This window comes from Balearica regulorum, chromosome 25, assembly GCF_011004875.1.
Source record: "Balearica regulorum gibbericeps isolate bBalReg1 chromosome 25, bBalReg1.pri, whole genome shotgun sequence".
NCBI lineage: Eukaryota > Metazoa > Chordata > Aves > Gruiformes > Gruidae > Balearica > Balearica regulorum.
In genome coordinates, this window is record NC_046208.1 from 5,272,006 (window position 1) to 5,286,694 (window position 14,689).

Here is a 14,689-nt window from a genome sequence, read left to right on the forward strand (position 1 = left end):
TTATTTGCTGGGATAGAGTTGCAATGACCCTGAAATTGTTTGAAGTAATGGAGAGTTTTATCCCTGCATAAGTTTAATTTAGTAGTCTGACTTGCATATATACATTCCTCCTGTACATTAAAAAACGTTAGGCTGGGAAAGGCTCTGCCACTAAAAGCAGCTTCTGGCTGGGAGAACTGTATTTAACAGAGAAAAAGCCCAGAACTGGTTTTGTATGCTTTCAAATAAGTGAGCAGAAATATTTTAAGGGTTTTGGAACGTATTATCTTATCTTGTGTGTGTTCCCCAAAGAAAATGTGGTTTTTTTCCTGGTGAGGAAAAAAGCTATTTGAGGCCGGCTTGACGTCTTGGGCAAAATCAGATCTTAGCAGGTGGATGAAAACAGAGCTGGAAGCTTAAGGTGTACAGTCAAAAGTGCGAGGAGATGTCTCTTTGCTGCCTGTTCCATTATTTATTCAGTTTACCAGTGCTGGGGATGTTTATAGATGTCTTGGCCTGCTCTCTGAGGAGCGGTACCTGCCCTCCTGGCCTTCCCACAGCTCTTCAGAAGCGGCTAGCAGGGAAAGGACCTTAGCGTTTAATACATATTGTTTGACTGGCTGAGTTATACACTCATATTTTTCAGCTCTAACCTTATCTCTGTTCTACAGATAGCGTAGACAAGTAATGACAGCTTTATAGGAGCTATCTTAAGGTTTGGAAATAATTTACTGCCTCAGCCATTCACTCTCGTGCCCGTTTTTTAACGGGCTAAATTTCACGGGTCCTTCTAGAGTAAAAGGATGTCCTTTTTAATTTCCATCCTACTTTTCTTAAGCTTTCTTAAGAACTGTTGTCTTGTCTTAAGTTGATGTTTTCTCTGTTTGCTCAACGCGTGCCAGGAATGAGCAGGAGCTTATCTCAGTGCTCTTTGAATGTGACCGCTCAGGTGTGTCCTTCGTGCTCCCATCCAAACCACCGCAGGGTCACTTTTCTGTTTGCCTTTTTACCCTTACTGTCTTTGCTTTCTCATGTCCCTGTTACTTGCTCTTTGGGCATCCAATTAAAAGGCTCATCAAGAAAGAATTTCATCTGGAGTCAGTGCAGTGGTATGTAGTTGCCTTGTTTGCGTCCCGCATTGTTGCCAGTTAATTTCTTGCTCGGCCGTGTCTTTCTTTAGCCTTCAGGGACTTCTGATTAAGCCGGAGCACTGGGATTTGATACATGCTTAAATTGAGCATTGTGGGTGAAATGGCTTGACTGCTGATGTGGGTTGTGTTGAAGGGCAAAGTCTGCTCCAAACACGCAAGTGGAAGCTTTGTTGCAGCTCTTGATTCTCCTGTCCCATGTTCCCGTCCTTGAGGGCTGCTTCTCCCATCCCATTGCATTCAGTCTTCAATATCAGAGCAACTAATTTCCTTTTTACCTAAGCTGAACATTTCTCTGTGCTTGTCTTGATGTGCTGGGATTGGCGCCATGCAAGTCTCTCCTGAAGGCGTGCAGGGTTCCTCCTGCATGTGCAGTGCCCTCTCCCCGTGTGTCTTGACAGCGTTAAGCACTTGAGTGCCAGTGTAAATTCAAAGCCCGCGTGTCACTGATCTTGGCAGTGTTACAAGGGAAATGGGATGTTGCGTGAGCCTCCGTCTCATTTTTTTTTAGTCTCCCTACGGCAAAAGTGCACTCTAGATGCAGTTATTGGTGCAAAATAATTGCATTTACTTTTTAATTGATGTAGGGAAGGGGTAATTCAGTCTCTGAATCTTTGTTTCTCTAGCTCTGCTTTACTTTGGCCTGTTTACTTGTTTCTCATCTACTCCAGGTCAGACACAGGTGCCGCTGTTGAGCATTTTGGGCATCAGTGCTAGGCAGCAACCAGTCTGGAAAGGAAGAACCGGTTTGCTGTGGAAGTGTCCTGGGGATAAGGCATGAAGAGGAGATGGCTTTGCCTAGGCTGGAGGACACGGTGCCCAAATGGAGCATCTGAGCTTGGCTATTGTGGGCTGGAGTGGGGACTGGTCTCTGAGCAGTCTGTTTGGCACTGAGAGATGGGGGAAAACGTGGAGGCATGTTTATTTTCTCTGTATAGAGATATCTAAGACTTAATTAGGAGGACGGTGTCCATGTTTAAATAAAGTATCACCTTTCTTATATGCTTTTAGGTACAAAGTTCCGTGCTAGAAATCCCAAATTCCCACTGAGATGCGTATCGGATCAGATCACTGTGGGTGCTGGAAAAAAACCAGTAACTTTGACTTGTTCTAATCCTGGTGATTTCATCTGACAATGAGCATGTAGCTGTGTTGCAGACTAGACAGCTAGCAGAGGGTGACACATTTTCTGCCATCCCGAAACACTTAATTGGCGCATCAATTCCCGCCATACCGGGGGAATGACAGGGGGTGGGAATGAAATGCACTCTGCCAGAATTTTTTTTGCACGAGTTCCTTTTGGCAACATTTTACTCCAAACTGGGACCTTTTGTGTGCCTGTCAAAAGGAAACAGTGCAGATGGACATGTATAGTCCAAGATACGATGTTCTATTTCTGTTGTTTGATTGTCATGTCTCTTGGGATTCTGTAGCTTATTAAATCATCTCACAAAAGAAAAAGGGGGAGGGAAAATACAGTGTGAGGTTGCCAGCTGTAGCCAGCTCAGCGCTGCAGGATGAGCTGCATGGTATTTTATGATTAGGAATTTGTGGTTGCTTCTATTTCTCTCGAAGTGCTGGATGGAGGGAAGGCAAGGGGAAAGTCTTGCACCTTTCTAAGGAATTGTGCTTCAGCTGAACCTGGGAGCCTGCAACATCTAGATGTGTCCTGCTAATTTTCTCTGCATCTAATTCTTCTTTTTAAATACTGCATTTTCTTCCACTTAGTTGCATCTTCTCCAGCACTGGGGAAACAGTAAAGCTTTGCTTCAGATGAAGAGTGAGGAATGCTTACCTTAGCAATGCTGCTAGTTCGAGTTTGCAATTCTGTGATGTTGTCAGCTCCAGGCTGTTTTATATGACTTTCATAATGCTGCTCAGTTTATTGAATTTCTGCAGGAATGTTTTGCTTCCTTTTGCTCATTCCTGGAAACCCCATCTAGTCAGATGCAAAAGAGGAGAATGTACTGCAAGATTGGTATTTAGTAAACCTCATTAAGAGGTTTGTAAGCATTTTGCAAATGTTGTCAAACTTCTTTCCTCTCAGAGGTCACTTTCCCTGCCTGGAAAAACCAAGGCAGCTTTTCCAACTTCAGTGCTGCAGGTAAAACCCTACATCTGCATGTTGCGTGGTCAGGGTTTGCTCCCTGACAAATGTAGGCACTCCAGTTTGAGAATACTGTTATTCAAGTTCTAGGGGAGACTGCGTCTCGCATTGTTATGTGCGTTAGAGGATAAATGCAAAGCCTTTTTAATAAATTACTCCAGTGAGCATTTTCCCTTCTCTTTCCTTCTGAAATCTCTTCATCTCTTCTGAGTTTTGCTTCAGTTGAGCTAAGTGCCAAAGTCCTCGGGCATGGTGATGGTGTTTGTGAGCTGAAAATGTGGAGCACCTATGGGTGATGCCATTTTGATGTTACCCTCCCATTTTCCCTTGTCTTCCCCTACACACGCTGCCCTTGGACTGCGTGCGGAGAGGGTGATGCTCCTGCTACCGTACACAGCAGAAACCGAAGCTCCTGGCCACTCTCCCCTGGAGACACTGCTTGTCTTTCCCTGCCTTGATGATTGAAATTTTTTGCACTTCTTTCAGAAAAGCTTTGTTTGGATCTGGCCCCTGTAGTCAGTGCCAGCATGTAGAGCCCATGTTGTATGTGAACTCTGCTCCATTGCAGGTAATCAGCTGGAAATGCTCCCGTAACGGGAGCAGATTGCAGAGCGAGTGTCTGTAATGCTTTTAAGAATAAAGGGCAGCGTGCGCACTCAAACCAGACCTGTTTTTTTCCTCTCCTGCAGCTATTTATTTTGTCTTCTGCTCAGAGGGATTCTTTAATGTAGCATAACATGCACGTGTGACCCATCCTTTCTGTCTCCCCTTGCATAATGCAGGTGACAGAGCCCACTGTCACCCTCCACCATACATTAAGTTTAAAGAAATGCATTTCCACTGCCAGGAGCCATCTGTAAGCGTAGGGCTGCCCTCTTCCTAGTGGGGAATTTTAGCTTGGATGGATGCTTTTCTATTAGTGATGCCAATGCTATCTTGTTCCCTTATGGCATCAGCCTGCAAGCCCAGAGGTTAAACGTGTGGCTGTCGTAGTTCTTGCACTAACCAGAAACAACTCCCTCCTGGAAATGAGGAGTGGGAGTTGGTAGGCTGATTATGAGCTTAGCTTTTGCCTCTTACAGTGTCTGAACTGATCCTTCACAGGGTTGCCATCACTTTGAAAACTTGTGCAGATTTCCTGCTGCCTCCTTAGCCAGTCATTGCATCTTGGTAGCAAGCAGTTCGGCTCTATTCATAAAGAGAAAGAACAATTTGGCTGTTAGAGGATTGCTATCTGCATGGTATTGCTCCACCGGTTGAAACATTGGCTTTTTCACAGCATGCTGTTAACCTTATGCTGGCTGAACTGTCTGTCGGTTTTGGGCAGTGAGGCTGGAGCTGTTGGCAATCTCTGTTCATAACTATTGCTTCACACTGGAAATGAGCTGGCAAAATGGAAGTATTTGAGGGGTGGGAGCTGGGGGTCTTGTGCAGAGGGCCAGGCACGGTCTCTGACTGCTGTTGTGTGTCAGCAGAAAGTCAGGCTGAATCTGAGCATTTTCACCTGAATCCCTTGACAGTAGCTCTGCCTTCGCTGTTGGCTACCTTGAGAGCAAGCGTCTGATTACGGAGCCTGAGCTCCGGCAGCTCTCGGCTTGGGTTGTGGTGTTGTGCAATGTCAGCTGGGTCATTGCCTTTATTAAGGTCCTCACTTTTCCCCATCCGTTCTGGCATGATGTCCTTGAGCTCCTGATCCTATGACTTTGAGCAAAATTTACCTTGTTAAACTGACTTTGGCTTTACTTTAACTGGTGGGATATAGGGAAAGGGTTGAGATTCATCCTCTTAATGTTTAGCTCTAACTTTTGTCGCACATATGCAAAGTTGATGTTGCCAAATAATTGGCAAGTGCTAAAGAAGAAGCCTTGAGGCCTTCAAGACAGAATGGCTTGAAGCTTCTCGTTCTGGTCCCGATGCTGATGAGGAAAGGGAAGGTGTACCGGGAGGTGATGTAGCCAAAGGTTTGTCTTGCTGCTCGGACTTTACCTGGCATCAGTGTCCCCCAGCAGCTGCTTTTTTGATTGTGCTTACCATCCATTCTGTCTTGCAGGTATTTACACATCCCTTCCGTGAGTATTTAATTTAGTGCAATTCAGGATTATGTCTTTTCATCTATCTGTCCTGTATATTTGGTCTCACAGTTTAGCACACTTAGAAATATGGAAATTTCTCTACTACAGGGAACATGAGCCTTAAATGTGATGTTAGCCATAACGGTAAATTGAAGTCCTGTAATTCCCACAGGTGAAAGCATGTGCCTTCATCCTTCTGGTGCATTGAAAAGAGTGTCTTTGGATTTTTTGCAGTGGGTTAGATGTGACCCAGGGCTGGAAATATCCAGGATTTCAGTGTAATGGTGGGCACCGAAGAGTCACTTGTTTGCTGGAGTCACTTTTTTTACTTGTAGTAAAAAAAACAAACCACAAAAACCCCCAAAAAAACCCAGGAGAATTTCAGAAAAAATGCTTTTAAGCCTCTCTTCCAAGTGGTTGGATGTTATTAGCAAGTTGATGTGTAGGATACGTGTAGTGGTTTGGGGAGGTGCAGATACCAATTAAACACCAGCAGAACCACCATCTTGCTTGTGCGGTGATTGAAGCAGTCCCTGGAGAGATAGGGGACAGGAACCAAGTGGACAGTTGCCAGAATCCTGTAATGGCCTTGGTGCAGATGGGTGCTGCCGTACACATGTGGAGTGGAATGATGCATTCCCACCGTCACCCCTTCCAAACGCGTGGATTCTCCTCTCCTGGGGAAACTTCAGCTCTGCATCCCAGAGCAGAGTTGGAAACTAGGCGGTGTGACAGCTTCGCTCTAGAGGAAGTTATGTTTTTCTCATGTGTCAAACCTTCTTTTGGCGAAAGTTTTGAAAGGAAAGAAATCCAGATGCATGTAGGAGATCAAAAAGTCAGTCTAGTAAAAACTCATCTCCCATTTTTCTTTGTTATTGGAACATCACAGAGCTGTGTTGGGGTTTCTCCAGCCATGCTCTCTTTCCTACCAGAGAACTAGTTGAAATGGGAGATTTGCTCTCCTCTCAGCTGAAACTCGAACTGAAACTCCATGAATTTTCCTGTTTGTGATGATGAAATCTTAGTCTCATACTCTTGCTTAACTGTCCCTCTTCAAAATTTGAGTACCAGGAAACTTGGGGTGGTTGTTTCCATTAAAAGTTGCAGATGTGTAGTTAATATTTGCTGAAGCTGTCAAGTACTACTTCACTAAGATCCTGATCTAAACTTCATCTAAAATCTGTTGAAACAAAGTCTACTGGGAAGTGCAAGATGATACTGCAGCTACTAGATGAGATTAAAGTGTCCCCTGCCATGTAGAGTTGTTTGTGTGCACACAGACCTGTATGTGGGAATTAAAAGGAATTTTGTGGATACAGCTGTTGAAAACACTTGTTACTCCCATAAAACTTTCTTGATACACAAATGCAACTGCAAAATAAACAGATTCTCCCTATGAATGTGTCCATAAATCTGGAAGTTGCTGTTAGGTGAGGACACTATTTGTTCAAGGAGATCTTCTTACGCTACGTAAAGCAACATAATGCTTTCATCAGGCTTCCACCGAGTTTAGGTTTCAAGATTTGTTAGGTATTTGTGCAAAGAAATATGTGCACTGGGAAACTGTGTTCCTTTTCACGTGCTTGAAAGGAATTTTCTGGAAATAGCTGCCTGCAATTAGAGTGGGGGAAAGCACCTCCAGCAGGCACTGAATTCTTCTTTGCAATGTATATACTGCATGTCTTCACCTGTTTGCTCTAATTGGAAACACAATTGTCGTTCCTTGATAGATTGACTGCCTGACTCAGCTCTGTCTGGTGTAAGCCTACATTTCTGTAAGGAAAGAAGGTATGTTCCCCCAACATGGAAAAATAGACAGTAAGATCTCGTATTGCTGCTTTGTGAATCTCTGAAAATAGTTCTGTTACCTCTGCCGTTTAGTCCTGCTTTGCATGGGCTGACACAACATTAATCCCATAGCTGCAAGATCGAGACTTCCGCTGATTGCAAGAAGTGAGTCATCTCCACATTAACAGTGTCTTCTCTGCAGAGACGTTGGCGTACTTCTGTCCTGGAAGGAGCCTGGAGTCAGCATGCTTTGTCGGTTTAGGAATGATGCTTTACTAGTCTTCTGTGTCTAGGTTCAACAGTCTCTAAGTGGCTGCGCATTTGATGCATGTGCCCCTTAACTTTGACTTTAACCTATGCACCGTGTCTCAAGTATCCAGATTTCCTGGAATGGTGTGTTCAAATCCCAGTAGGATCAATTTGTCTGCTCTGGCAGTTTTGTTCTTTTCATGTTAGAAAACTGAATGCTTGCACAGATGTTTATGATCCCAGTGTTCTTTCCTTATAGGTGTTGCATTCCTGCTCCTGTTTGTTAATTGCCAGGCAAATTTCTGCTTTGCAGCCCAGAACTAACGGAATTTCAGTGGTGATTTTTCTCATATCATAAGAGCTTTCTGGAAGGGAGAGGTATTAAAAGCAGCGTGTAAATCTATGCTGATGCTGTAGCAGTTGGACAGTGCTGTACTCTTCAGTGTGTTAATTCTTGTGCGTGGGGTCACTGGTCTCCCACTTCCTCTGATTTTAGATTTTTAAGCACAGCGCTGAGGGTCTGGTGAGTTCCAGCAGGAAGAAACATGGGCAGTAGTACCTCATAGCCAGTTGAAGATGCCGTACTCAGAGTTGCACCTTTTGAATTGTCTGTACAGAGTGTCTGTGGCTGGAGGGCTGACAGCCCTGTAAATCCAGATCTGTTCTTCATTTTACCCATAACCATTCGAGCTGTGTAATCCTTTTCCGATTCATTTTCCCATCAAGATTTATCAATGTAACTTACAGCTTGCAGTGTGAAGGATTTTTCCACACTTCTCCCAACAGCTTTGGGAATACACTCTGCTCTAACTTCCCTGCTTCTTTCAGTGTGAAAAGCTGGTTGAGAGCTCCAGCTCTCCTGAAGTCTTGTGAGATCTATGGGGAACATCCTTGCTTGACAGTTCTTCTTGCATGTGCTTTTCCCAAGTCCACTTGAGAAGCACGTGTAGTATTAGCTCAGATCACACACTTCTTACCTTTCATTTAAGCATACGAAGTTGCATTTTAGCCTTATCAGTCAAGAAGATGATTTTCTTCTGAATTGTTGCAAAAAAAAAAAAATCAAATTCAAACAACAAATCCAACAAAACCAATCTGTACCTCTCCCCTTGGCCCTTAACAGAGCTCTTTGACATCAGGTAGAAGGTAATTACTGTATTTGGTTGTAAAAGGCTTGGCAACATCATCATGTTTGAAGTGCTAAATGTGAATTACTGGTTTTTGGGTTTTTTTTTCCAATAGAAAAATGGAGGTGGTAATGTTAGTGGGAAAATTTTATATACAGCAAATGCTTCCTGCATAGGACTGGAATGTGAAGTGAGACTTCTGCATGTGTTTAAAATGCCTGGATTCTCTGCAAAACGTTCTATAATTATCCTCTGTATTAAATGGCCACCCACGTTTTCTATAGTATATCTGAATTTGTTTTCGTAACTGATAAGATGCTGCAGCTGTAAAATGACAATGTCAAGCTCTGAAATACTGTGCTTTTAGAGCTAACTCGGCTGCAGTTAGTGGAAAATACTACCAAAGGCAGAAAGCACATTTTTTTGCCAGGTGTTCTGTGATAAGTTGAAAGTGACAGTAAAAAGTCAGCTCCTACTGAGCTAGGTGCTCTACAAACTTGAGGCCTGAGCAGAACAGAGCAGGCAGATGCATAGGTTGTATGTTCCTTGGTTCGTTGGGTGGAGGACAGTTGAGTTTGAAAGGAATCTGCTGAACAGTGAGTGAAAGGCATAAGAGCACGATAGCACAGACAAACATACAGGAGGAGGGCAGCCAAGGAGTTTTGGGAGGGAGCAATCATCCCAACTGACTGGGGGTTTTTTTAATAGCAAAGAAAAATCTGGACAAAGAAGTTGAGGAGTGTAGAAGCCAAAGATCACCTCTTTGGCTTCCTTTGCGGCCGCTCCAATAGCTGGAATCTAACCGGGTTGCTCTCCACGGCCTTTCTCGAAGCCTGCCAAGAGGGGCTGAGAAAGTATTGCTTGGGATCCAGCCACGTTCTCCCCTGCCCCAGGAATACGCTGCTTTAATCTTCTCCAGCCTTGCATCAGCAGTTTATTTTTGGAAAGGCTATTGTATTATCTAGTGGTTGAGGCACGCAAGGAAGGGGGTTGTAGCTCTGTACCCCTTCCCATGGGTGAGATGGGCATAGCGCTGCCTTTCTCACTCTTCAGAAAAAAATTAAGTATGCTTTCTAAACCTAAAGTCTTGCACAGAGCATTTGAGCTGTTTGTATTACCAGTCTGTAAGCAGGAAATACCAAAAGAGGGTTGTGTTAACGTTGCAAGAATCTAGCAGTTGTATGGATATTAATAGCCGAGATGTGTGCATTGACTTGCTTGTGATGTCCTCCAGCAATGGACTAGGAGTTAATCTGCCTCCAGCCTTAGCTGCCCTCGTGACACTTTGTCTCTAAGGCATTGAACTAAGTCTCCAAACATCTGGGACCAGTTCTCAGCTACATTAAACTTCCTTTGTGACCTTGGGCCAAGCCACTCATGTACACTGGTTTCTTGTATCCAAAGCAGTGATAGCGCTAGTATTGCGCCTTTTGTCTTTAGTACTGAGTATATAAATGCACTGGGGTATCAATGGCCTCCACTGCCTGCTCTGCACACCTAAGAGTACTGGTTCCTGAAGTCTCTGGGTGCTGCTGTAATCCAGATAAGTGAAATGATAAATCAGCTCTGACACTCATCCTTTGACTTGAAAACATTGAGTTGTTCTTTAGGTGGCTTGGCCTTTGCTCTAGCCCACTGCCCCAGATGATTCTGTGAGTAAAGTTACTACAATCAGGAAGAAATAAATGGAAAAGCAAGAGGACAAATATGGCCTTGTTTAAAGGAACTATTGGGTTTTATCGTGACCTAAAGCAATGTGCTTTAGTCGGCAATTTTTACAAACAGGAAGCTTTATTTAAAAGGCTACAGCACTTGCTGAATCATGGAGCTAGAGAAAACTGAGGGCAAGAATTACTTTAAAGAGAGTGGATTTTGCAATTTTCAGAGCATTTCTTATGTCCTTAATGTTCGGTTTTAATTGCCTTAAACAGATACATCAGAAACATTGTTAGAATACTACCCTGGTGCAGCAAAAAGGAGGTGAAATCTAGGTAATCATTTGAGAGGTTTGCTTTCATAACAGAGACTGCTAATATAAAAGCAAACCCCTTCTTTGATGTGAAGGATTTTTGGGGGATTGGGGGAGAAAAGAAAGCAAATAGCTCTGGTAGTCGAACTGGCTCCAGACCTTCCCTGAGCTTCATTGGAGACTTGTATTTACAGCATTCTCCTTCCTGTGCCGGGATCTGTTTTTTCTGTTTAATCAGAAACAGCCCAAAATCACAGCACACATAGATAGTACTTGGCTTTGTACTTTGCTTCTCAGTATCGTATTTCCATTTTAAAGATGGGAAAACTGAGGTCTGGAAGTAGAGCTTTTCCCAAGGCTACGTAGCACAGCAGGGAGTAGAGCCCTCGTGGCTTCCAGCGTCATCATCTACACCCTGGCTTGCAAGGCTCGAAGAGCGTTGCAGTGGTCTGGTGTTAGGATTTCCTGCATTTTGTTCTGTCTTGTCTGGTTTTGCCAAAGGCAATGTTTATACTGCCCTGTTTTGAATTACTTCCCCTCTGCCTTGTAAAATCAGGACAGCAGGTCTGTAAGTAGGTATTGTTAAGAAGAAATGATTCAGGCTTTACCAGTGCATGATCTCAGCGCCATAAATAAGTGCTCATCTCTCATTTCATTTCTCACTGCGAGCCATTGGAGGTAATGTATTCTAGGTGGAGATGCGAACCCTGGCCCTGATGCGAGCATCCACGCCTTAGCACAGCGGGAGGTTAGTGACTTGAAGGGAGAACCCCTCTGAAAGGGATTGAGCCTGCTGAGCTGCTGTGGACTCCTGATTTCCTTGCAGTGATTTTTGCGTCTCCACAAAACCCACTTACTTGATTATTAATGTATAATTTTTATTGTTCTCTGTGTTGTGAAATGTGCTGGTGCTGGGCCGAACTAAGAGTAGTTAGACACTATTCCTTATTTATTTGTCCAATAAGAGTTCCCAAAGTGGGGCTGGCTGAACAGGGCTCCATGTATCCATAAGCCTGACATCTCAAAGTCTTGCTGAGTTGTTCCTGTTGACTTAAACCTCTTCAAATTTCCCAGTCTAGCTTGAAAAGACCTGGCAGACTCCTCACTTCGAAAGACCAAATTTTAATCCCGGAGTACCCACCTCCTCCCCAAAGTGGTCTGAGGAGGGGTTCCTAATATTTGGATTAGAGCTTGGGCTTTGTTTCCAGTAGTTCTGCCATGGTTCCTGCAGATTTTGCCTGAGATGTCGTTCGGATCAGAGGCACCAGGCACTGCAAATTGTGCTCAGGAGGAATTGCAGTGTCTTTCAGAACATTCCCAAGCTAGTGTTTTTCCAACTGCTAGTTTCTGTGGGCCACAGTGGCGTTATTTTCTTGTGTTTAGATCTAACATGAGAAGCTTGGGATCTTATCTTAGTCTGTCACTTTAATGCTATGCGTTGCATAAATAAAAATGGGATGAAAGATTTGGTTTCTGTTAAGTCAGGAGAACTGTATGGCCTTCTTAGCAGAGCTGGAGAGGAAGAGGAGGGAAGAGACTGATGTACTTCACTGTAGTCCTCACATCTAAATATAAATAGTTCTCTTCTTGGATCCTTCCAGTCTGAACTTCTGGGTGATTTGACCTTTCTTTGATAAAAGCTTTCTTTATTTGCAAGAATAAAAGGGCAAGGAGCAGGGGGAAGAAAGGACACAGCAGATTATTTTTTTATTTTTTTTTAATATCTTAAAATCCTAGCAGTTGATTTCTGCAGTACCCAGCGCTTGCTGTTGAACCAGCTCTACCTTGGACTCTAACTTTTTTCCTCCTCTGAGTCCTTTGAGTGAACTTTGCATTTTACTCCAAAGCATTAACCAGAAAATTTCTTAGGGAGTTTATGGAAGTGTGTTTTCTCACAGGGAGACCACATTCTGGTGGAGATGGATATCCTGGGTTCCAGTCCCTGGTCTTGCTGCCAGCTGGGTGGATCACGTTGAGCGAGTGACTTGGTTTCTGCCCATTAGACCACTAACCTTGGTGTTCCTGACTTCATAAGAAATACTTGTATTAAATGCTGCTGGTTTTTCATATGTACACCCTGAAGCTTTTTGAGCTCAGCATCAAAACATAGCTCTGTTTAATATGTAAAACCACTGGACTCTGGCTGCGGCCGGGCTAGAGCCTGTGCAAGGGGCTGCGCAGGCGCAGTATTTATAACTGCTCCAGACTACATGCAAGTCTCTCTGGCAGTAGTTTTAACCATTAATTGCCACTTGAAATCCAGCAATAAATCATTTGGGCAACCACATTGCATGAGCCCACTGCCAAAAATAAACCAGAGCCTCAGGTCCCCTTTGTACTTCAGGACTGCAGCTGGATGGGGTAGTGCACCTCCTGGACTCAATCTGATCGGGTATTTTTTTTGGTGTCTCACGTATCTTCTGGACATAGTTTAAGCCATCTTCCCGCAAATGATGCGAGTAGCACTTGAAATACGTTGCAGGCATGTATTGGTTTGCCACTTGCTTCCGCAGTGCGGGATGGTATGTGGGACTGCCTCTGGATAAGCCTTCTCATCCTTTGCAAATTGGATTTTGTGTCCTCTTGGATAAAGTTTCCCCTTAGCTGCCTCTCCTCTAGCAGAGCTCGTGTCTGTCTCAGGACTCAAAGCCTTTTATACTGCTCTGCCGGATCAGGAGTCACTTGGAGGGGAGAGACTTTCCATTTCACAGTGCTCCTGAGTCCCACCTGAAACATGCTTGAGAGTAAGCACGCTGCTTAGTTTACTTCTGAATTTCCACTTGGTCTGCATGAGATTCCTGTTGGTTTGGTGCCTTTCCTGCTGCTTTGTGCACTGTGGTGTAGAGTTTTTTCTGGCTAGGAGCCCTCTAGTAATGACTGTTATTTTAGAAAACCTAGTTACTGCTCGGGCTGCCTCTGTATTGTACAATGAGTCGTAGTGATTACATGCTGGGGAGGAAATGAAATGATCAGGAAAGGCCTACTTCATAAAAAGCAACAGTTGACTTTATTTTAAACCAATTAAATTGGGGATTAGAGGGTGCTGTTAAGTTCCACCCCTAGTTAAAGAAAACAAAGGAGGAAAGTGTACCGTATTACCAAAAGCTTGATTGTCCAGGCTTATAATAAATCCTGTATAATTCTTGAGAGTATTAAGTTTAAAACAGGCCAGCATAGGAATAATGGGTTGTAACGGAAGGGGCTGCCTTCAGGAAAGGTGGACAGTTTCAATTTACTTCTAAGGACATACCGATTTGTGTTCACGTGCCCTTTCTGGGAAGGGCTGGTAGCACTGGTGGAGGTGGCAGGAGGAACCAAACTCCTGAACAGCAAGCTCAAGAGCAGTGCCGGTTTCATATGCAGGCCTTTCTCCGCTGTTTTAAATAGGACACCTTGCAGGGGTTAGAGGGAAGATTAATCCTCTCCAGGGTTAATCCATAAATCCTTGGTGTTCGACTTCTGAACCAGGGAGGGAAGTTAACAATATTCTCAGAAGTGCTCCAAGACCACCTACTCTCATATGGACTGCCAACAGCTGTCAGATGGAAATGATTTTTGGACAGTATGAAATCAGTGTGGAATCACACTGGTGACCAAGAGCAGACTCTGCATCCCACAGCCTTCAGCTTACACCCCTAGTGACTCTTGCCATGGAGGGAAGAGGGTTTCCCAGACCCATCAAAATCCTTCCGCGGGGTGTGAATTAGCGGTGGGTTGATGGTTTACTGTCTCTTGTGGTTTACTTTAATAGACACATGTTCCTCTGAAGATGCTTTTTGGCGAGCACATGTGTGGCTGAAAGATGTCTAGTAGCAGGAGAATGTGGGAGCTCTGATTTAAAACCAGGCTGGTCTGATAAAGCATCGAGTAGTGAATCCCTGTGCCATCTGTGTGCTTTGTGACACTAACCCCTCTGCTCGACGCAGCGCTGTGCAGTCTGTTCTCTGTATTGCTGCTCTTAACCACAGCTGTCCAGCCACTGGTTTGCTTCCAGATAACCAGCTTGGTGTGAGAACTCCGCTGAAACTTGTCCTTGCCAGCTGTCTGTCTGTTTGGTGTATGCCTAAGTGTTCCCTGTACGTTTTCTGTCTTGCAGCATCTGGAGAGGGCCAAATGTGAACTGCGTTGACAGTACTGGATACACTCCACTGCACCATGCTGCTTTGAATGGTCATAAGTGAGTCATCTTACAATGCCTTTGATCATAGGGGATGCTATGTGCTTTACAAGCTATGGTTTCTGTGTAATTC

General features: G+C 44.1%; 1 protein-coding gene across 9 annotated transcripts in view; it reads left to right on the top strand.

Moving 5' to 3' along the window:
• The window catches only part of ANKS1A (ankyrin repeat and sterile alpha motif domain containing 1A), a 107,093-nt gene that overhangs the window by 12,681 nt on the left and 79,723 nt on the right, over positions 1–14,689 (top strand). For 6 of the 9 annotated variants that reach the window (XM_075776029.1, XM_075776031.1, XM_075776033.1 and 3 more), the window contains exon 2: positions 14,536–14,616. The exons of 2 other annotated variants lie outside the window; for them this stretch is intronic. In XM_075776029.1, coding sequence (XP_075632144.1) covers positions 14,536–14,616 — 81 coding nt within the window. Of the gene's footprint in view, positions 1–7,042; positions 7,095–14,535; positions 14,617–14,689 lie in introns of those variants that run through there. One more of the 9 variants, XM_075776037.1, reaches the window with a different exon arrangement.